Source organism: Labrus mixtus, chromosome 16 (genome assembly GCF_963584025.1).
Source record: "Labrus mixtus chromosome 16, fLabMix1.1, whole genome shotgun sequence".
NCBI lineage: Eukaryota > Metazoa > Chordata > Actinopteri > Labriformes > Labridae > Labrus > Labrus mixtus.
This window is the reverse complement of record NC_083627.1, coordinates 24,326,430-24,348,212: the sequence shown is the minus strand read 5'-3', so window position 1 is coordinate 24,348,212 and position 21,783 is coordinate 24,326,430. Positions and strand designations below refer to the sequence as shown.

General features: G+C 40.3%; 1 protein-coding gene across 3 annotated transcripts in view; it reads left to right on the top strand.

Moving 5' to 3' along the window:
- Positions 1–21,783, top strand: part of trps1 (trichorhinophalangeal syndrome I) — a 111,150-nt gene that overhangs the window by 41,850 nt on the left and 47,517 nt on the right. For 2 of the 3 annotated variants that reach the window (XM_061060553.1, XM_061060552.1), the window contains exons 3-8: positions 9,268–9,978; positions 10,270–10,385; positions 15,487–16,093; positions 17,101–17,315; positions 17,813–18,023; positions 18,145–18,388. In XM_061060553.1, the coding sequence (XP_060916536.1) occupies positions 9,268–9,978; positions 10,270–10,385; positions 15,487–16,093; positions 17,101–17,315; positions 17,813–18,023; positions 18,145–18,388 (2,104 nt within the window). The remainder of the gene's footprint in view (positions 1–9,267; positions 9,979–10,269; positions 10,386–15,486; positions 16,094–17,100; positions 17,316–17,812; positions 18,024–18,144; positions 18,389–21,783) is intronic. The other variant, XM_061060554.1, reaches the window with a different exon arrangement.

Sequence of the window (21,783 nt, the reverse complement as noted above, 5' to 3'; positions counted from 1 at the left end):
ATCATCAACGATTCTGAGCGAGAGACAGAGAGGGATCCATTTTTAAAGTAGCTTTCTTAGACGTGACCACACACACATGGTATGCTCCACACACACATTCACACACGGACAGAGCATGCTCTAAGGAGCATAGCAGGGGAGCTGTGTCTGTGTGTATGTCTGTGAGTGTGTGTGTGTGTGTGTGTGTCTGTGTGTATGTCTGTGAGTGTGTGTGTGTGAATATAAAGTTAAAATCCAGACAGCCATTCCAGAGGCCAGACTATTGAGTCTTATAAACTCTCAGGTCACAGATTATTGAAATAGCAGAAGAGATATATAGTCTGCTAAGGAGTGTGTGTGTCTCTGTGTGTGTTTTCTGTTTCCCTCTTTGACTTAAACATCACAAATTACTCCTAAAGAAATCCAGACACAAAAGGGAACACACACCTGCACCTGTATGTGCGTAAATTATGTATGATTTAACACAACACAGGTGTCTGTGTGTCTTTGTCTCTGTAGAAATGTGGATGCAGTGTGTGTATGATCTCGCTGCCTGGATGTGTGCATATGTGTGTGTGTTGTTATACTGATTTATTTCAGCTCCCTTTATAGCCCCACTGGGAACTGAACCAGCAACCTCTTGGCAGCTATTTCATTGTTACAGTCTCACACTCACACAGAGGGTCTATTGTCTCAGCTAATCTAACAAACTGTAACTTTTTTTAACCTGCTCACCTCCTCCAATCGCTTAGACAGCCTAATAGAATCAAAGGTGTAGAATCCGAGTAACCTGCTTTTATACTCCTCTGACCCTCCTTTGGGCATCCAAACCCACTTCAAAATAAAGTTTTATAGACTGTGGGTCCCAGGGTGTTAGCATAGCACTTATAAGTTTGCCTTTGTGCTGTAAACAGCTAGTTTGTTTCATGCTTAGTGAGTCAGAGTTAGAAAAGAGATTTTCTGTCACTTGTAAGTTTTTCTGTTTCTGTGTCGTTTGAATACATTGTAAAGCACAAGAGTTAATTGAGCTTTAAAGTAGAAATTCAGCTTATTTGAGTAAAACAACCTTCCTGGTATAGATCTGCAGGTGTATTTGAACCGCAGTTAAAAACCAAAAGGTTCTCAGTATTAAAAATCCATTGTTGTACCCCCATTTATGTGTCTGTGTGTGTAGCTGGTGTTAACAAGGGTTCTTCCACTAACTTCCCAACGGGGTAAACAGCCCTCCTTCACTCCTTCAGAGTATCTCACACACACACACACACGCACACGCACACACGCACACACACACACACACACACACACACACGCACACACACTACTATGCAGTGCTTCCCAGACCCTGTGTGGTGCAGTAAATCCAATGTAGTTCTAAGAGGTCAGCCTCCTCTAATAGACTTTTAATAAAGTTTGTGTTGTGCAGTGAGCGGGGGCGGGCGGGGGGGTTGAGATTGTGTGTAAGTGTGTCTTTCTGTTGTTGATGGGTGCAGTGATCTAAGGGGGGTCTGAAGGTTTTTATGTGCGCTTCCTCCACTGTTTGTTTCTGAAGAGTTGTGTCCTGCTGGGAAGTTGAAACATAAGTTTCCTTTTTGCGATGCAGATCTCCAGAGTAATTGACTATTTTCAGCTAACAGGTTGTCAGCACTTCTCTTTTTCCTTTTTTGGTCATAGCAACACATTTCTCAATTAACTTCTTGAAAAGAAAGAGCAATGTATGTTAAAATGTATGTACAAAATAAGCCAATACAAATCAGGGAAAGAAATGATTTAGGAGGTGAATTTGTTTGACTTGATGAAAATCTGAGCATGTTAGTGCTTTCTCTCATTTTTGTTGAATATTTTAAGGAATACATTGACTGTAGCAGTGACAACCAGACCTGTTAAAGAAGTGAGGGTCCAACGTTTGAACCTGCTTGTAAACATGTTTATTTGTTCATTTTAACATGGGATCTAATGCAGATTTATGGTTTTTGGAGGCAGCCTCAAGTGGGCACTCAAGGAACTGCATTTTTCTTTTTTTTTTTCTTTTTTTTTTTACACTTTTTTATTCTTAATTTTTCAACACCAGAGGCTGCACCTGTTTGCATCACGAGGAAATAACTGAATGTGTAGTGTGTCTCTAGCATGAAATGTAGTGTATTTAGAAATCAAGCCTAGAAAAACAGTATTTTGCACAAATAAATTGAGTTTACAAGAAGGTCTATCAGTTTTATCTACATTTCAAAAGCTGTCCCAGTGAAAATCCTAAAATGACAGAAAAACCCCCGCCTTTGCTTTAATTCTGACCCAAAAACTTCATCCCATACATGTATCACTGCCAGAGCTTGTTCCACTTTTTAAACAACATTTCTCACCCATGTTTAATGATTAGATGTCTATCTGTCAGTGAAGTGATTGAGGTGTCTCTGCTATCAACACCTGCACACACACTTTTATGCACACTGGTTTGTGTGAGGATACCCCTGAAGTGAGAAAGTAGAGAAATAAAGATTGGAAATGCGACAGCAACAGAGAGGAAGGAGGGAAATGTAGTGAGATTAATTAAGAGAGCTGAAGATGGACAGATAGGGATGTGTGTGTATGTGAAAGAGACCAATGCAGAGAGATTAGAAGCGGCTGTAGAGACTGAAAGAGCTGAAACGGAGGGGGTGGGGGGGTTTCAGAACGAGAAGGAGAGGTATTGAAATGTGAACCTCTGATTAAGTTTGACATTTAAGATGACATATTTTGCATGCTGTTACCCCTTTACAAATGAGTCCTACACTCTGCAGGAGCAGGTCTGTGTGTGTGTGTCTTTGGGTGTGTGTGTGATTTTCTTGATCCGTGGTAGGAATGAATTGGGCCCCTTCTACACAACTGTGTGTGTGTGTGTGTGTGTGTGTGTGTGTGTGTGTGTGTGTGTGTGTGTGTGTGTGTGTGTGTGTGTGTGTGTGTGTGTGTGTGTGTGTGTGTGTGTGTGTGTGTGTGTGTGTGTGTGTGTGTGTGTGTGTGTGTGTGTGTGTGTGTGTGTGTGTGTGTGTGTGTGTGTGTGTGTGTGTGTGTGTGTGTGTCTGTGTCTGTGTCTGTGTCTGTGTCTGTCTGTGTCTGTGTCTGTGTGTGTGTGTGTGTGTTTAAGTTAAGTTTAAGAGGACTTCTGGCATTGATTAGGGGCCTAGTAGGCAACTGAAAGCTTTTATTCTTAAAATGGCAGGTGGACTCACTGTGATTTTTTTCTTATTTTTTCCCCCTTTTCCCTCCTTCTGTTTCTCTCCAAACCTCCCTCCTCCCTATTTCCAATTAGACTCCCGCCTCTGCAAATCAATTCCAAGCTGTTTCTTGTCCCAAAAAAAGCAGACACGCTCCCTCTAGCCAACCATTCCCCCCATCTTTTTGACCCACCCAACTCCCATCCAAGCTCGACAGCAGCTTGCACTTGTTGCCAATTCCTATTATTATCCCACCACTCTAAATAGTCTCGGTTTCATGCGCTGATCCGTTCTGTCTGTGTGGTTACTACACCGGTCCCATGCTCACTTTCATTAATATTTTCTTCAGCTGCTTTCATTCAACCGGCACGTAACCTGGAGCTACAAGCCATTTCATCATTGGACTCAAGATGTAACTATCTGTGACAGTCTTACATAAATAAACGACTGCTGAGTGATATGACATTCATGAAAGCTTTAACAGTAAGTGTCTGTCTGCGACTTCCAGGGAAAATCCTTTTGAAGAACGGCAAGGGATGCATTTCAGGTGTCTGCAAGCAACCAACATATTTACTTGAAGTAAAAAAAAAATTAAAATACTGCAATCCATGGCTAAACATTCATGGTTTAGCTAATGGGAAATTAAATTAAAGTGTTATTTTAAATTTTTTAATGAGCGGAAACAATTAAAGGAAATTGACATCAAATGAACCTGCCAGTGTTATGACAGCTCATTTTATCATTTCAGCTTAAAAAGTATAAAGAAGCAATTATGCACAACAGTCTCTGGTTTCAGACTTTAAAATGTAAAATATTGATGTATTTCCTTATCTTATGTTTACAAAGAGAGGGTCTCTTATTAGGTGGGACTGCTGGTCAGGCTACAACAACTGAATGGTAGGTGTGACTCTTTCTAGACCAGGAAATGAAGAAAATAAATCAGAAAAAATGTAGATAATAGTCAGTTTTAGTCATTGTTGACTGGTTGATAAGAATCTCTGATAGATTGACTAAATAGCTGGATGCTTCCACATGAACTACATGTGCTATATATAGTTATATATTACATCCAGCATTCTTACAAGCCTGAAAGAGAATCTTCAGAATCATTAGATGTGCAAAAACATGCATCACACAAAACCAGAGAATAAACTTTACAAATGGTCGTCTTGCATCGTATGCATGATAAATTCCAATCAAATTTGCCCGTCTGCTAATTTCATCCTCATGAATCCAATTAATTTATTCAGCTTGCCATTTGGCCAGGATGGCTTCGCCCCCACATGTTCACACACTCCTACACACTTTCTGTTCTTTCTTTCTTTTTCAAGTTTCTCATCACCTCAAAAAAAAGAGAGGGAATGAAATCAGAGCAGACACCTTGGTAATAATCATTTTTATTATGAGTCAAAATGAGAAGTGTTGGTTTCAGAATAAGTTTGAATCAACCTGCTGCTAAGATGCACATCATTTGTGTTACTATCTGCTTGAAGCCTGACATTATGCAACACATCCAAGATGGAGTCCTCTTCGATTTGTTGGACAAATTAGAAGCAAAATGTGCTAAATGTTTATTTCCAGTCTTTCCTTAGAAACTTAAAGGAGCAATATGTAAGATCATCAGACATAAAGGAAACATGCTATGTTGAAGTGCTGCTTCTCTGACAATAATGCAGCAGCGAATATGTACTCCTAAGTTTCGATTCTGCCAAGGAATGGTCACTATTTGTTTTGACCAGAGAAGGTAGGTAGTTTTAAGATAGCCCCACACAGTCGTTTTGGATGCCCCTAACCAACAGGTGGTGCAGCATGCATGAAAACTGCTTCAGATGTAACTGATCCTTACCCATCCTAAAAAGCCTCTGCCTTTTTCCAATAAGCTCCATGACCAGAAACGTGGTAAAACTAGCATAAATATTGGAGATGCTTTTGAGAAATGGAGAGAGGTTAGAGCCCAGAAAGGTTTCAAGACTAATGCAGAGCTGGCTGAATACTATGTGTGGCTTCATGTGTGTGTATCGACTCTAAGGTGGAGGGGGCAGAGAGATACTGCTCTCTCTAATGTTTTGAATTTGGACTGCAGTACCCATTTGAAATGCCACATGTCAGACTTACATATTGCTCCTTTAGGAAAGGATAAAGAAAAGGTTGCTTATATAATGTCCCTGTCCAGTCCAAAGACGAACTGTGCTGTTCCAGTTGGCAAAACTTAAAGTCACTTAGGAGATAAGGGGACGTTATAAAGTAGATTTTAAAGTTATCCACTTTTTCAGGGATGCTTATTAGTATGTGGAGCTCATCTGCTCTATGCCTATTGCCTTTTTCTTTTTCCTGCACTCCCTTCCTTTGCTGCTATGTCCATGTCCCAAGACCATTTCTTTTTTTTATTCTTTTAAAATGAAGAAAATATATTATCTTTCTTGTCTAAACCTTCCTTTTCCTCCAAACTCCTGCCCTTCTCTCCTCCCCATTATTAGTCCTTGTCTACAGTAAGTGTACCATAACTTTTCCATAAGTCTCAAACTTGCAATAGACACTATGAATCAGCAGAAGAGAGATGGAATGGAAGGCCAATAAGAAAATCAGGGCGGATGATGAAAGCAGAAAAAGTAGGGACAAAAAAAAATGATGTGGATCAAAACAACAAAAGAAAAGCTTGAGCAAGATCTCTCCGTGTAATGGGACTTCGCTTTGGTATTATTTCTTCATATGTTGCACATTAATCCTTTGTTTATGAAAGATGGGAATGTGAACTACAGCTGTCCCACAGGGAGAGAAAAGATGAGCTATCAGAAGGCGGCAGAATTATTGGACTGAGTAAAGATTTAGCATAAAAAAAATCCATGACAGTAACTTGAAAGCGAGTGTTAGAAGATTAGCGTGGAGTCACTGTGTCAAAATCTGAATATGTTGTTCCTTTAATCTTTGATTGGTGCTCATTTGCTGCAACATAAAATCAATCACAACACCTAATGAAAGGAAAATAACAATGTGATAGATGTATGCACATGAAGTGTTCAATACTCTTCACAGTGGCGTTCATGACCTGAATCTGGGTAACGTGAATGGAAGTTAGTTGGATGAAGACGTTTGGAGCGAGTTGAAGAAAAAAAAAAAACAGCAGGATAATGTTGGACAGCTTATTGTGATGTCTCATTATATGATTGTATGTAGAAATAATGTCCAGGTTAAGTAGCTGTATTATATGATGCTGAGATGATTACTTGATGGACAAAGAATTTTGAAACTTCTTTCAAATTGGAAACTGAAAGACATGTGCATGTGGCAATCGTGATTGACAATTCAACTTTTCTTGTTTGTGAATTTTCTATTTGCAGCCCTTTATTTTTAGTAAGTAACTGTGCTGTTGTTCCAACTAAAGCAACTCAAATTGATCATCTGTGATCAGATTAAGTGACTCAAACCATCATGAAAAGTAACATTCACGTTTGAAACTCTCCACTATTGAACCTCCTACATCCTATACACACATATATTCTACAAGAACACCCCTGTCAGTTCATCTTTGAACAGATGTCTTGGGGTGATTATTGTCAATTTCAGATAAAAGCCTCACTGGCGTTACGACTAATTGTAGTTGATTGAAATGATTAACTGTCACATTTATCCTCACTGTGGTATTGAGGCCATTGTGGTGTTTAGGGTCTAATTGTAGCTAGTAGCAGTAGTTGTTATGTGGTATGTTGTGGTGGGGTGTACCTAATTGTAGCTGATAGTAATGGCTCCAGCCTGTGTATACAGCCGGAGGCAGACAAAGGCCGTACTGCGACACAGATGCATACGCCCAGAAACCATACAGCTTTTGAACACACACCTCTTGTTTTTGCTCACATCCTGGAGCCAACAAGTAGTGTACCAGTAGTATGCAAATGAATACGTGATGCAAATGTTAAGAAATAGATGAACAAAAAAAACACTTCTGTTTAACTAATACTGTTATTTTTATTCACAGGAAGTCACGTAACCAGTATAGGGCACATGAACAGTTGGGTCAGTCATTCCTTCTTAGGTTGGGATTTCAGCTTCATTACGTTACCACGACGATCTGTAGTTTTCCACTGTGTGTGTGTGTGTGTGAGTGTGAGAGAGCGAATGATGAATCCTGACTGGGTGTGGTGAACATCAGATGAGATTTTCCTCTGCTCCCTGTGCTCACTCACTCTCCCTTACACACACACACACACACACACACACACACACACACACACACACACACACACACACAGTGAGTGCCAGGGCTGGTCTAGGCGTGGGCCCTTGCAGACATAAATTGCTTTATTTTAATAGTTGTATGGTGGAGAATGACGGGAAGAAAAAAAAAGTTTAAAAACTAAAAAAGGCCAGGCAGTGAGAGAAAATTGGATTTTAAAACGAAAGCAGCCCCTTTTTTTGTCAACTTGCTTTTCTTGTGTCTTGTGTGTTTCTTCCTAGTTCACTAAATTACAGTTCATAGTTGTTGGAATATGGTTCGTTTTAATATGTTTGTATTTGTGTATTTGATGTTTATTGTCATCCGATCATCTGTTTTCAACTACATCCCCTTTTTCATCTTCTCTGTCTTCAGAAGTTGATTCTCCCACGCTTTAACTGTTTGCTATCAGTAAATAACACTAAGCCTTTATCTCTCACACTAGTTAATCACAGGGTTGCATGAATGCTATCTCACTTCCACACACATCATCAGATAGGCATTACACACACAGAAAACACACACACACACACACACATTCAGCGATTCTGCCCCTCATATTGCATTGATCTAAAAGTGATCAGAATTTGGCGTCTATCAGGCGTCTGTCGGGTTTGACTGTGTTTATTGCCAAACACACACACACACACACACACACACACACACATACAAACATGATGCATGGGTCAATGAGTTGGCTGTGTTTACAACTGAATATGAACTGAACAACCACAAATAAACACACACATGCTCAGAATACCCAAACGAACACACACACACACACACACACACACACACACACACTCTCTCTCTGAAATCTCTCTGTCATGACTGTTGCGAACAGAGAGACCACAATTGTTCTCTTCTCAAACAAAAGAAACATTATGGTTTAACATAAAACACATGCGCGGTTATTTGATGGCTTTGTACAGTGATTATAAGGGTGGGGGGGAGGGGGTGCTCGGAGTTGCAGAGACGGGGAAAGAGAGCAGAAAAAGAGAGAAAATAAATTGATGATGGAATTTTCAAAATGATTGTTGTAATCATTCTTTAATGTTAAAGTAAAAAAGAGGGAAAAAATGCAAGGAAAAAGTTTTTTTTTGTTTAAAATAAGTATTTAACACTAATAATTAAGGAATGTGGTGGTGATGCAGAGTGAGGTATTGAATAAGAGAATGTAAAGCATCACAAAGGCAAAAACAGAAAGCAGCAGAGAGAAAAAGAGATAAATTTAGCGGGGAAACGAGTGAAAAAGATGCAGGAAAGAGAAATCTAGAGAGCTAGAGGCAATGAATTGCAGTCTGCGGCCTTCCTCATCCATCTTTCTGATATGGGGTGTGTGGTTTGATGTGGTAGTCTGACGGCCATTCCCCCCATCTCCCTCTCTCTCCTCTCGTTCCTCCCCCACACTCCCAGCTCTCCCAGCAGCCTCTCTGATATGGTTTAAGTTTTCATGTGGTCATGTGTTGAAGATTCTCACGGCTGGTTTCCATAATGATAAAAAGATTCACTCCCTGGTTAAAAAAAAAGAAAAATCAGCAAAAAGTTGCACTAAAGGATGCAAGAACCATCCCGACACACACACACACACACACACACACACACACACACACACACACCCCTGAAAAATGTCTCCCAACTGAGATGTTTCTGATTTGCTGGGCCTGTTTTTTCTTTGACGAGGTTTGTGGTCATGAAGCATCACAGATTTTAGTGTTAAAAAAAGAGTAAATTGAGTCAAAGCTTGTCTGTACACATACATCATTGTGAGCGTGTGTGAATGTGCACCTTGTATCTCTTAGTATCTTTATTTTAGAGGAAAATCTGCTTGCTATTGTTGATGTGTCATAATAAAGCTAAAATTAACTCTTTCTCAAATCTCTCTCCTATCAGAGATGGTGAGGAAGAAGAATCCCCCTATCCGGAGTGTGGGAGGCGAAGAGGAGGAGGAAGAAGAGGGGAGGAGGCCAGCAGGAGTAGAAGAGGAAGACGAAGGAGAGGAGGAGGGGAGAGTTGGCGCTGAGGCCGAACGAATAAACCGTCCCTCAGAACCAGAATCCTCGGACCGGATCCGAGGAGACGAGGAGCAGGAAGAAGAGAGTGAGTGTGTGTCCTCATCCGTCTCACCCTCTTCTGTTAGTGATCGTTACAGTAACGAGGAGAGAACGGGGAGAAGAGGAGGAGGGGGTAGGAGAGCTAAGGAAGGAGGAGCGTCGTTGAACGACAGACCTGAGAGCCAGTCGGAGCCTGAGGATGGGGAGAAAGGAGTAGAGGATGGAGAGAGGAGGGAGAGAGACAGAGGGGGAGCAGATCTCCTCCCTTCTCCTCTCCTCTCTGCTCCCCACCTCCTTCTGCTCCGCAGGCAGGAAGGGGGGGAGGAGTCCACAACAGACACCCCTCCCCTTTCCTGCAGCCCCTCTCCCAAACTCCAGGACTTCAAGTGCAACGTGTGCGGTTACGGTTACTACGGCAACGACCCCGCCGACCTGGTGAAGCACTTTAGGAAGTATCACCTGGGTCTGCACAACCGCACACGACAGGATGCTGCCCTCGACACACACATCCTGGCCCTGCACAACATGGCCCCCCAACACACACTTCTAGGTAACTTCTCTCCACTTTATGGTTTAAACTTAATAGTAGTTTAGAATAATGGAGAAAGCTTTTCCAAGACTTTGTCAAGGCAAAATATTCTGTTAGGTGTGATTTATTACATTTTGTGCTTCAGTATGTGCAGGGAGCTTTTTTTTTTGTAAGAACATCTTGTTGGTTTCAAGGTTTTCCTTCCTCCCCTGTGTCAGACATGTCAATGTTTTTGTGCCTCTGGCAGCTTGACCTCTGTTTGTTTTTTCTGCCTCTGCAACTCTGACTTTCTTCTTGTATTTCTTCTTCCAGATACACAGTCGGGACAGGGGCTGAGGAATCAAGCCAAAGAGTTGGGGAAGACAAGATCAGAAGTACACAATCAGCAGCACCGGACAGTGATGGTGAACGGCACATATGACGTACAGGTAAGCACTTTCCAATGATAAGAAGTTCAGCCAAATGGATGAAATTATGTAAAAACAAATTTACAAAGCATATCCTTACATGAATGCACTGAAAAACAATTGCATACAAAATAGAAAGAAACACAGAAAAATAAGAGTTCTGCTTTAGCTATGAAATAAAGATGAAATAAATAAAGGATATATATCCTTTTTGTGGCAATATTTTAGTGGGAAGTTTACACGGTGTAACTTACTGTTTCTGTATAACTTAAATTTATTGAGTCCTTGGAGGCCAAAGCTCTTACAGTATCTACTTTTACTAGTTACAGTCTAGTTTACCATCCACTTTACCATCACTCCATTTGAGTCAGCTGCCGTCCTGTTTTTAGTTTTATCTTTTGACCTTTTCCTGCGAGAGGAACATGAGGTCAGATACAAGCTGCAAACAGCTTTAAGGAGTTCACGGTCCAATGAAGGCAAGAGGACATCCCTGCTTCACTAGAAATGTAGATAATTTACCACACTGACGTCACCCCACTGATGTATCAGGTCCATTAATACATCTTACAGTTAGACCCCTCTACAGTGGGGGCAAAAATACTCAAATTAATGTAAAGGTACCATCATGGCTATTTTTTTGGACTATGCAAAGAACGTATATAAACTCAAAATCTTGCATAAGGAATTCTTTGTAAACACAGACTTCAGCCTTTAAGATCAACACATGTTGACTGGATTACCAATGCTGTCTTCATAATCTGCAAGGGGGTGAAAAACTGACTCAATGTTGTTGATCATGTATGCACTTGAGCATGTTTCCCATGATGCTCTTCAAATTCTGATATATTCCTGAATTTTAAGAGGTTATCCACTTCACTCTCTGCTCTTTCATCTATAGCATTGAAAGTTTATTACAGAACATCAGACCTGCAGATGTATTCAAAAATCAATATCAGCTCGGAACTTTGATCCAAAACAGGTGACACTCTGATTCATTTAAAGTTCACAGTGAGCGCCACTTGTTGTCATAAATCTGAAAATCTGGGCCCATAACTGAACCAACTAATTTATTGGATCGGACAATCTGCAACTGATTTACATTGTGCGCATGTGTATGAGTGTTTGAGTTTGGACAGTGAGGCATTGTATTGCAAGATATAAAGTTTTATAGACTGACAGTTGAATGGACACAGTAAGGAGGGCTAATAGAACACCTGGCAGACAGACTGCTATATATGTCTAAATGTGTGTTCAAGCAATCACACTCGGAGTACTTTGTCTGCTTTACAAATCACTCACAGGCTGTACATGCACATGCACATAGAAGTACTCATGCTCTGCTTGTATAACAGACAGTCTTTGTGTTTTAAATGATGGCAGATGCAATTTATGATTAATTCTTTAAACACATGCTGTCCATATTCCTTGTGATAAGTATATCAGAGCAAACCATAGCACCTTCATAAGTAAGATGTAGTTTAAACATGCTGGAAAATATGCTTGAATATCAGCCTTAGACACCAAATTGTTTGGTAAGGCGCTGAACTGGGAGTTTTTCTTTGATTCTTGTTCAATTGCCTAAATAGTTCCAACAGAACGTGTTTCTTTTTGGTCATAGTTCATAAATTGTTGGTCAAAAAGGAAAAAGTTGGTAGAAGACATTAAAATGCCATTCGATCTGTAGTAGGAAATTCAGAGTTGATCCTTCAAGCTTTATGACAGCTGCCAATCTTTCTTCCTGTATCCTGCAGCCCTAATTATAAACCCATTCATTTCAGATCGATTAACTGCTATTTGACAGGTTTTCACATTCCATTCAAAGTGTCAATCTTACACTCAACAAATCATTTTCCTTTACTCTCGTTTTTCCACCAGACAGCAGCTTACCGTGAATAAAGTCAAATGTGCATTTAATTAAGATTTCTAATTTAAAAAGTCGCCTTAAAATCAAAATGATTGTGGCTGGCTCTTTATATTTGACCTGAATCATCAACCTACAGTTTTGTAGGCTATAAAGAAAAGGATTTAATTGTAATGTACACTTAGAAGATTTTTTTTTAGATTTATTTTTGGGCTCGTTATGCCTTAATTTTAGAGATAGTGGATAGAGTCAGAAACCAGAAAGAGAGAGAGTTTGGGGAAGGACATGCGGGAAAGGAGCCACAGGTTGGATTCGAGGCAGGCCGTCTACTCTTTAGGACTTCAATCTCTTTACATGGGGCTGGCGCACTAACCGCTAGGCTACTGACACCATAGAGAATTCACTTTTTGATTTGACATCATTCAATTGTTCTTTTCAGTTTGGGACTGCTTGAATATTTCTCACAATTGGGTCAAGTATTAAATGTTGGGTGTGCGTGAACAGTAGGGTTTTGTCTAAAAGCTTAAAATAAGATGATCTAATAAGTGGTGTGGGTGTGTGGGTGTATGTGTGTCGAGTAGTTTAGAGGTTTCATCGCATTTAAACCAGGAGTCTGTGATGCCTGTAAGTCATGCAATGGACACAGGCACACACATACACACTGTAGTCTAGATCAAGCACACACACACACACACAACTACACACCTACACACTGTAGTCTAGAACAAGCTCACACAGACACACTGTCGTCTAGTTTGTGCGCACACACACACACACACACACACACACACCCAGGCACACACACAAGTCAGAAATAGAAAATCCAGTGGGCTTAAGTCGTCATTATGAAGAAAAAGTGAAAGTATTAAAAAAACGAATGAAAGGGGTCTCTATTCCCTCCATCCCTCACTTGCTTTTTCTCTCTCCCGCCCACGTTTGGAAAATTCCATGTTGTCATTTGCTAAGACAAGATGCCTTGTCAACCAATCAGACTGCAGGAAAAAAAGACGAGTGGAGGAGAAGGAGAAAAGAAAGAGAGAGAGAGGGAGAGTCTTTAAAAGCAGTAGTTCTAATGGGCTGTTAGGCAGTGTAATGAAACAGCTGTCAGACATATTTAACTTTCTCTCCGTCTCATCATCTGTCTTCGTCTCTGCTCCACCTTATCCTCAAATCGGCCCTTATTCCTTCCCTCCTCTTTCTTCTCTTTCTGTTCTTTCAACTCACACACTTTTCCCTCACTCGTCCTCCTCCTCTTCTCTTCCTCTCTCACCCCTTTTCTTTCACGCTCCCCTTCGTGTCTTTCTCTGCGATCTGCTGTCTAAAATGACCCGATGTTTGGCTCTTCTCTTATTGCCTGGGCATAGTCTGTGGGATGTGATGATTGGATGATTGCTGTTGTGAGATCACACACAGTAATAGATCTCATTTAGCCTTCTTGAATGTTTTCTCTTCACTGACGCTGAAATTTAGCAGCTCACATTTTTTTAAATTTGTTTTCCTTCTCTTTTTGTTTCATGTATAATTGTGCTGTATTACCATCTCACTCCATGCCATTTCTCTGCCCTATTCAAACGTCTCTGCACTGCCAGTAACCGGTAATGAATATAAATTCCTCTTTATTGTCTTTTCTTTAAAAAGACACTGAGACTCACAATCAAGCTTAAAGGGAAATACGCAACTCTCACGGTGTTAATGTACAAAAAACAAATGTAAAGCTAAAATATAAATGCTAAACTAGATGACCAGGATGAATATAGAGTAACTATTATTGTACAGTATTTATTATTAGAAAACATACATGTTTAAGATCATTCTGACAGAAATAATGCATACCATCAATCATTATATTTTAAATTGGCAAGGAAAACAATCCTGCTAAATGCCCCATATTAAAAATAAATTAAGAAACCATACATATTTACTGACTTAAAATGATGCTTAGCAGTGGCAGTTGCAAATTTCCATTACAGGTCTGCCAACTCTCAGCATCAAACCACAGATCCGTAAAGAGACAAATCCTGCTGGTAGTCTAATGTCATTGTAAGGCTTCGCAGGTTGCTGGCTCACCAATATAGCCAACAGCGCACGATAATCAGCCACAGACGCAGGGAGGACCGTAATAAAAACCATACGAGTGTCAGGTTGCTCACTCACTAGTACAAAATCTGGGCCTCGTCCATTGGATACTACAGTAGAGTGTGACAGATATATGTTATGTGTCAGTTAGTTAGAGTTTAAACAGCCTTTTAATTGCCTCCAGTCACATAGAGAAAATGATGGATTACACATGTTGTGAGCTTAAGACCAAAGAGTAGCACAGACAGGCTCTGAAGCACAACTCTGTGTTTTAAGGCTCATGTCACATGTCCCATAAATCTGAAGAATCCAAAAATGAGCATGATGAGTGTTTAACTTTTGATCTTCAACAATAAGGTATTTCCCTGATATGCATATTAATGATCCAGATTAAACTTCTGGTACTATAAGTATTGCTCATTATTGGTAGAGGTCCAGCACCATGAATTGAATCTGAACCTCTTTGATCTTTAATCAAAGCTGCAGCATCTCAACAGTTTTCTTTTCTACCCAAGTGAGATAAAATAAAATATAGATCATGAAGTGTTGAATTTTTCTATGTGACCTTATTTATTTTATGAGTCACTTGCTTCAGAGTGTTCAAGTTCATTAGGTTAAACATTGGTATGGAATGTCAAAGAGCTGAAATGGGAAACACTACCCTTAAATATGACTTTAGATTGATTATAGAGAACTGAAAAATGTTAGTCCTGTCACACACCAAGCACACTAAGTCCATCTGCTCTCGTTTGAGTGGTGTTAAAGAATCATTTTGCTTTTGCTTGTAAAATGAACTTTGGCCATGTTTAGATGCTGTATTGTAGAGAACACTTTACAAGAAAACTGCCAAAAGACTAATTTGAACTGCTACACTTGTAAACTAATTACAGTTGATCTAAACTGCCTGAAGTGTTGTCATCTGCTGTCGAAATAAGCAAAAAAGATTCAGAATCCTGCTGCCTTACTTTCATTTAATGTCTATTGAAAGAAAAAGCTTTGCCCAAATTGAGGTTGTAGCAAAGCAAAAGTCAGGGAATTTGATCCAAGTGCAACCAGCTATCACAAATGACCTCACCATTCTCCAGTGGACAAGCTACAAGTTTGAATTATTAATATGTAAAAGTTTTTTTCTATCTTGATGCAACGTTCTTTTTGTCTTTATATCGACTTCCTGCTTGTCAACAGGTGATGCTGGGTGGCACGCTGATTGGGATTGGACGTAAGACTTCGGATTGCCAAGGGAATACTAAGTACTTTCGCTGCAAATTCTGCAACTTCACATACATGGGCAGTAATTCGTTAGAACTTGAGCAACACTTCTTGTCCTCGCATCCAAATAAAGTCAAATCTCCACCCACCACACCCCTGCTGGCCCACAGTAACCTGTCAACGCACGACAACCAGGCCAAGGAAAGGAGCCAAATATTAGATGGGGCAGAACGAGTTGCAGTGAGAGCGGAAGATGATTCCTTAGTCGGGTACTCCATCCCAGTCAGGGGGTGTTCGGATCCTTCCAGCTGGACGGGGGAGCCGGGTCGGGGTCCTGTGCAGGCGTATTATTGGTGTAAATTCTGTAGCTGGAGCTGTGAGTGGTCAGGGGGCTCTGCGAAGCTTTTAGAGCACTATGAACAAAGACACAGAATGAGCTCGGGAGGGACGATGAGTCCCAACAACGCTAATCCAGAAAGAGAGAGGGAGAGAGGAGGAGGAAGAAGAGAAGGAGGAGAGAGAGACCAAGTGCCATCCAAAAGCCGAAAAGATCTGTCATCCAACATGTCTGGCACCAGCCAAGGTAATTCAATTGGAAAAGGTTTTGTAATTGTGCTGGTCATTTGCTGAGGTAACTTCTCTAATAAGAGGTGCTCTGATACTACAATACCTGTTCCAACATCTAGACTTCAGTATTGCCTGATACAGAGGACCCGCAATATTAGAGTAATACAAAAAACACACCTATTTTTATTTTAACAGTGATAGCTTTCATTTTACCATCTTAGACTGACATTACGCTAACTTCTAGCATCTATTGATGTTGTTTGTAATTATATTGGAAACCGTACATGGGGGGGCTTATTGGTTATGGTTTTGGATCAGTTTATTGACTGGCAAGCTTACAGATACCTGACACTGCATTTTAGGCAGAATCAGAGGCCAATTTCAATACCAGTAAACCAGTAAGGATACCGGTATCAGTATCTTTACCAGCATTGGTATGATATCAGTATCAATACCAGTACTGGGATAAGTATTAGTGTCAGAAAAGCTACACCTTCAAAACAAATATTTGGGATGCTGGTTAAGCTAAGTGGTTAAATCTTGCATCCCAAGTACAGAAGCTATAGTCCTCCAAGCAGTTCATCCAACCCTCAGCCATTTACAACATGTCATCACCAACTCTCTCATCCCTTTTTCCAAAGTAATCCACTGTCCTGTCCTCTCAGTGAAGGCATGAAAAGCCCCAAAAATAATCTTCACCTGAAACCAGTTAATTTTTGGCGATCTAATTCTCCAACACAACCACATATACATGAGGCAGTATCTGTGGCGAATACTATCTGTGTGTATTGATATTGGAACAACTTAGGAGACAGATATGAAAGAAAGAGAGAAAGATGATTGACTACCTTGTCTCTTATAATAGTTCTCAACTTTCCTCTTCCAGGAAATGCTTCAACTGCTCGCCCCTTATATCATTTACTTTGATTATCATGATTATTTAGAATTTGTTAATGTCTTTGTTTTTCTTCTTCAAAACCCAATACAACATTCTACAACGTATTCTCTGTCTTCTGCTCATAGGAGAGCCAAACAGCAGCGATCCAGAAGCGGTCGTGACCAGTTACAACTGTCAGCTTTGTGATTTCCGGTACTCGATGGCCCACAGTGCAGATGTGATTGTAGTAGCACCGTTACTCCTTCACTACCAGCACAACCACTCCATCCACCGCTGCTGCATCCAGCACTGCGTGTACTGTCCACAGGGGCTCTGCCAGCCACAGAAACACCTGGGGGAGGTGAGATTCATAAAATATTGAAATGTTTACTTGCTTGGTGTGTTGGTGTTAGCGCCGCAATTAGGAAAACGATGAGCTGTTTTGTAAGCACAAGAAAATAAAATGTGTTATGTGAACAAGTGAGAAGTTAATTGCTTCAATTTCCAGCCTAGTTAAAATCCCCTCGCTCCCCCCCCCACCCCCCCCCCCCCCATTCCCCCCACGCACACCCCCCCCCACCCTCCTTTGTGCCAGCTGCCAAACTGTGCTGTCACAGCTGTTGTAAAAAAAAAAGAAAAAGGATTGTTTACATCCAGAAGGGGGGGCGCATCTTTCAGTTAGTGATGCACATACATGCTGGTGCACTTTGATATCACCTGCATAGACAGAAACACAAAAACATCCCAACTAAAGAGAGAAACTCCAGAAGTAAACAAACATCTTAATTAACCTCATATGCACAGTTTTGTCTGTAAAAACTAACTTTGCTCCCCTGAATCGATTTTTTTCATCATTAGGTGTCTCATCCCTTTGCTTGTCGGAAGCCCACCTGCCCTAAATGCTCTTCCAAGTTCCCCCAGTCCACCAAACAGCAGGAAACCATCGCTTCAAAACCTGCCACCACCACCTCACCCAGCATGACCCCTCCTAATCCTAGAGGCGACCCCGCTTTGATCGGGGGATCGACTTTTCACCCCTCTAACCCTTCACATCCTGTCGTCACACAAGGTACCTCAAGGCATTGGATTGCTTGGATATTTGGTCAGAACATTTTTAACTCTATTTTACGTCTGTATAGATTTTACTTTCTTTCTTTAGCTCCTGATATGTTTTTCTTTCCTGATCCCAGGCGTCACCCACTTGTGCGACCAGTGTGCGTTCGCCACCACTGACATCGACGTGTTGCTCCAACACTACGAAAGCTGCCACACCCTGATTAAACTAAAGGGGGCGGCGCCTCATGTCAAGGCTGAGGAGGAGGCTGGAGTGGAGAAGGAAGGAGGAAGAGAAAGAGGAGGAGGAGAGAGGGAGCACTCATGTACAAAGTGTCACTTCATTACAGAAGTGGAAGAAGAGATTTTTAGACACTACAGGTAAGAGACAGAATGATGCATGACATTGATTAAAACTACAAAAAAAGGAAAATCAATATTTTAGATAGTCTATCACTTTAGGTTCCCATAATTGGTTAAATTGAGTAAATATTAAATATGACACTATCAAGTCAGGTGGATAATAGTAAGAAATATGAAGGTGGGGTTTAATTCACTGTAATTCTATTTTCTGCACTCAATTATCAAGTAAATGTTGACTGAGAAGACTAATTTTCACACCTCATAGATATTCCATATTGATAGTTTTTGAATACGCATTTCACTGCCTGAAGATTCAGCTCTGTACGTTTGTTAAAAGTGAAGCTCTTTATCTTCAGACAAACATGTTTAAGGCTCATGGACTCTTGTTATTACAATTAAAAAAATAAAAGTTTTGTTATTGTTAACATGCAGTATATTTTCCACTCCATGATCCTTGGTCGTTGGTTTAAGCAGTGTCAAAAATCCCAACCCTGCAATGAGCTTCTTTCACACACTGACTTAATATACACATACATATTAGCTGAGTGTCTGTTTGCATGTTTGGGGTTTTGGGTTCCTTTCAGTTTGTGATTCATTGGCTTCAATTGTCTGGACAAGAATAACAAAAGTTTCCGATACTGTCAGTTTGATGGGTGATGAAAGTAGTTCTATTAATCCATCTTGAACTACAAGCCAGGTCCTGCAGAGTTTTCAATGACTTAAAGTGATCCTGGAATCTGCTCTTGGACATAAAACTGTGACAATCTGTCGCTGACAACCTTCAGGAAGAATCAACTTTCCTTTATATCACTAGCTGTTTTCACATGCACTCCTGAAAATTTGTCGAAAATTTCAGGCAGGCGGCCTCTGAATTCTTTCTGACTTACTCGTTTACATTTGCACCTCACAGTGGGAGGTTGTCTTTGTCAGGCAGAAAGGGGGGGGGGGGGGGGGTGTGGGCGTTCTCCGGAAGCAATGCATGGTGCAAAAAGAACGATGCTGAAGTGGTGGGTGAAGCAACAGAGTCTGACACTGATTCATTTTTTTTTTTCATTTATAGCCATGTATATCATCGCTATGTGTAGATTGCCTCTTAATCACCTACAAAAGATCGGAATAAAACATAAGAAATGACTTCAAAAAACATCTGTTCACATGTGCATTAAATTCTTTAAAGACTTGTAAACATACTTTAACGAGTTTTATGAGTGAAGTTCTGAAATAAAATGATTTTAAGTATTGTGATCATCCTGTAGCAGCCTTCTCCAAAAAGCCTCAGGCTGTCAGTGTAGAAACAAAGTCTAATTGATTTTGTTTTATATTCTAGACTTTTTACATGAATGTTTAAATGTTTTTTTCCACAGACATTTGACATGAAATGACAGTTAAAGCCATAGGCTCAGCTCTGAAGGCTTAGAGAGCTCAGACATGACTCAGTCGCCCATTTGTTTCCTACACAAACACACACAAACATACACATTAACTTGGTTTTCAGTGACAGCGAATGATAGAGAGGGCTGCAGTTAGGTCTGGACTAGAATGAGATAGAGGGTGTGGGAAAATTGCAGCAGAAGACTCAGAGGCTGAGAGGGATACAAACTCCTGAAGATAGCTGCGTGTAATTTCTCTGACTATTTTAGTATTGATCCAGATTGCTGATCTGAATTGCTTCTTGATATGAGCCCACAGACTGACTCACACTTTGCTTGTTTTCTTGCACACACCAGACACAAAACTACTGTCTGACTCGGCCATCTTAGCATGATTTTAACTCCAAATCAATGACATATTCAGAAGTGCCATTCCTTTTTTGGGTAAAAGCAAAAAGATGAAGTGATAGAATGACAAAGGAAAAAAAAGAAAAAGTTTAAAAGTTAGTACATTGTAAGCAGGAATGGGACTGAAAATAAATAACAGGTAGAACCTGAGAGAAAGGAAGACCGGAGAAAATCGAAAAAAGATGGCTGACGCTCTTTTCTGTGATTTTGCAACAGTGCCGTAACAAAGCTCCACAGTCATTACATTTTTGTACTTTCACATTGATTCTATAATGGCTTGATCTCTCAGTCTGTGGATTCACATTGCGTTACTGAATTGCGGAAGCATGATGTGTAGAGAAACAGTGGGAGCTCCACATACACACACTCAGACATGCACACACACGGTGTTGCTCTCTCCCACTGGCTCTGCTGATCCCGCTCGTCCCTCTAACGCCTCTGTTACTACCTTCAATGGTGGTGCAGATGTGGGATCACTTCATTCTCCCAATACACCTCTGTGACATTCATATTGAAGGGACATCACAGAGGTGTAAATACTGCGCTTTGAGTGGGCAGTCTGAATATGACTAGAGAGGAAAAGCGCTGTAAGGAGTAACTGTCCACTCGTTCTCTTAACAGAATGTAAGCTCACAATCTTAAAATCTAAGCTTGGAATCTCCCAGTTCAAATCAGATGAAACTGAAATACAGCTAGAAAATTCCACACCCACGCTTACATCGACCTTTAATAAAAAGTTTCCCAGGCTGAGTTTTTAATAACAAAATAAAAGATTGAATTGCAGTGTGCTGAGAACAAAGGAGCGCACAGTATTGGGGGTTATCCCTGAGACAAACTAATCAATCACATTGAAAACTTTTTGTACCTAAAGACTCCCTGAAGTAAAGACGTCCATATGCAAGAGCTTGCTGACATATCCCTTTGTTCTAAAAGCTTAGAATTTGTATTTCATAATTACAATACTATATTATTTGGGGAAATTCAAATAAGAATTTGGCATCTTCCAAATAAGATGCCAAATTCTGCCCCAACTGTGTGGGATGTGAAAGCTCTTAGCTTACGTATCAGATGCAATTGTCTTTCTTGAGACCAGTCACAGGTTATAAACATCTTACGCAAACCAAATCTGAACCATAAAGTCCATTTGCTTCAAAAAGAGACCACAGGCATAATTCTGTGCCAGACACAGGCATTATTATTGAATCAAAAATGATGTACTAAAAATGCTGCGATGAAGACTTCATGCTTTGCCCTGTGCCTTTTCCGCAGCTCTTTCTTTATAGGATCAAACTATTACTGGATCATTATTCTCAAGTTCCTTCACTTACCTTTCTCAACAGACCTTTTCAAAGTATTTTCTGCACATTTCTACATGAAGTAGTCTTCTGTCTTTCATCTTTTCCTGATGCCAGCATACCTTCTTCCAAACAAAGAAAAGACAAAGAAAACATTCTTTAGTTGTTTCAAACAAATACAGCGAGGTTAACACCAAACCAGAAAGACTTTTGTAATCAAGGATAATTCCGAAACTTATTCTATATCTACTCCTCAAATATTTCTCTTCTTTCTTTTATTTTTAAATTTGAAATTTTGATTATCGTCTTATTATTTCTTATAAACACATGTATTTCTGAT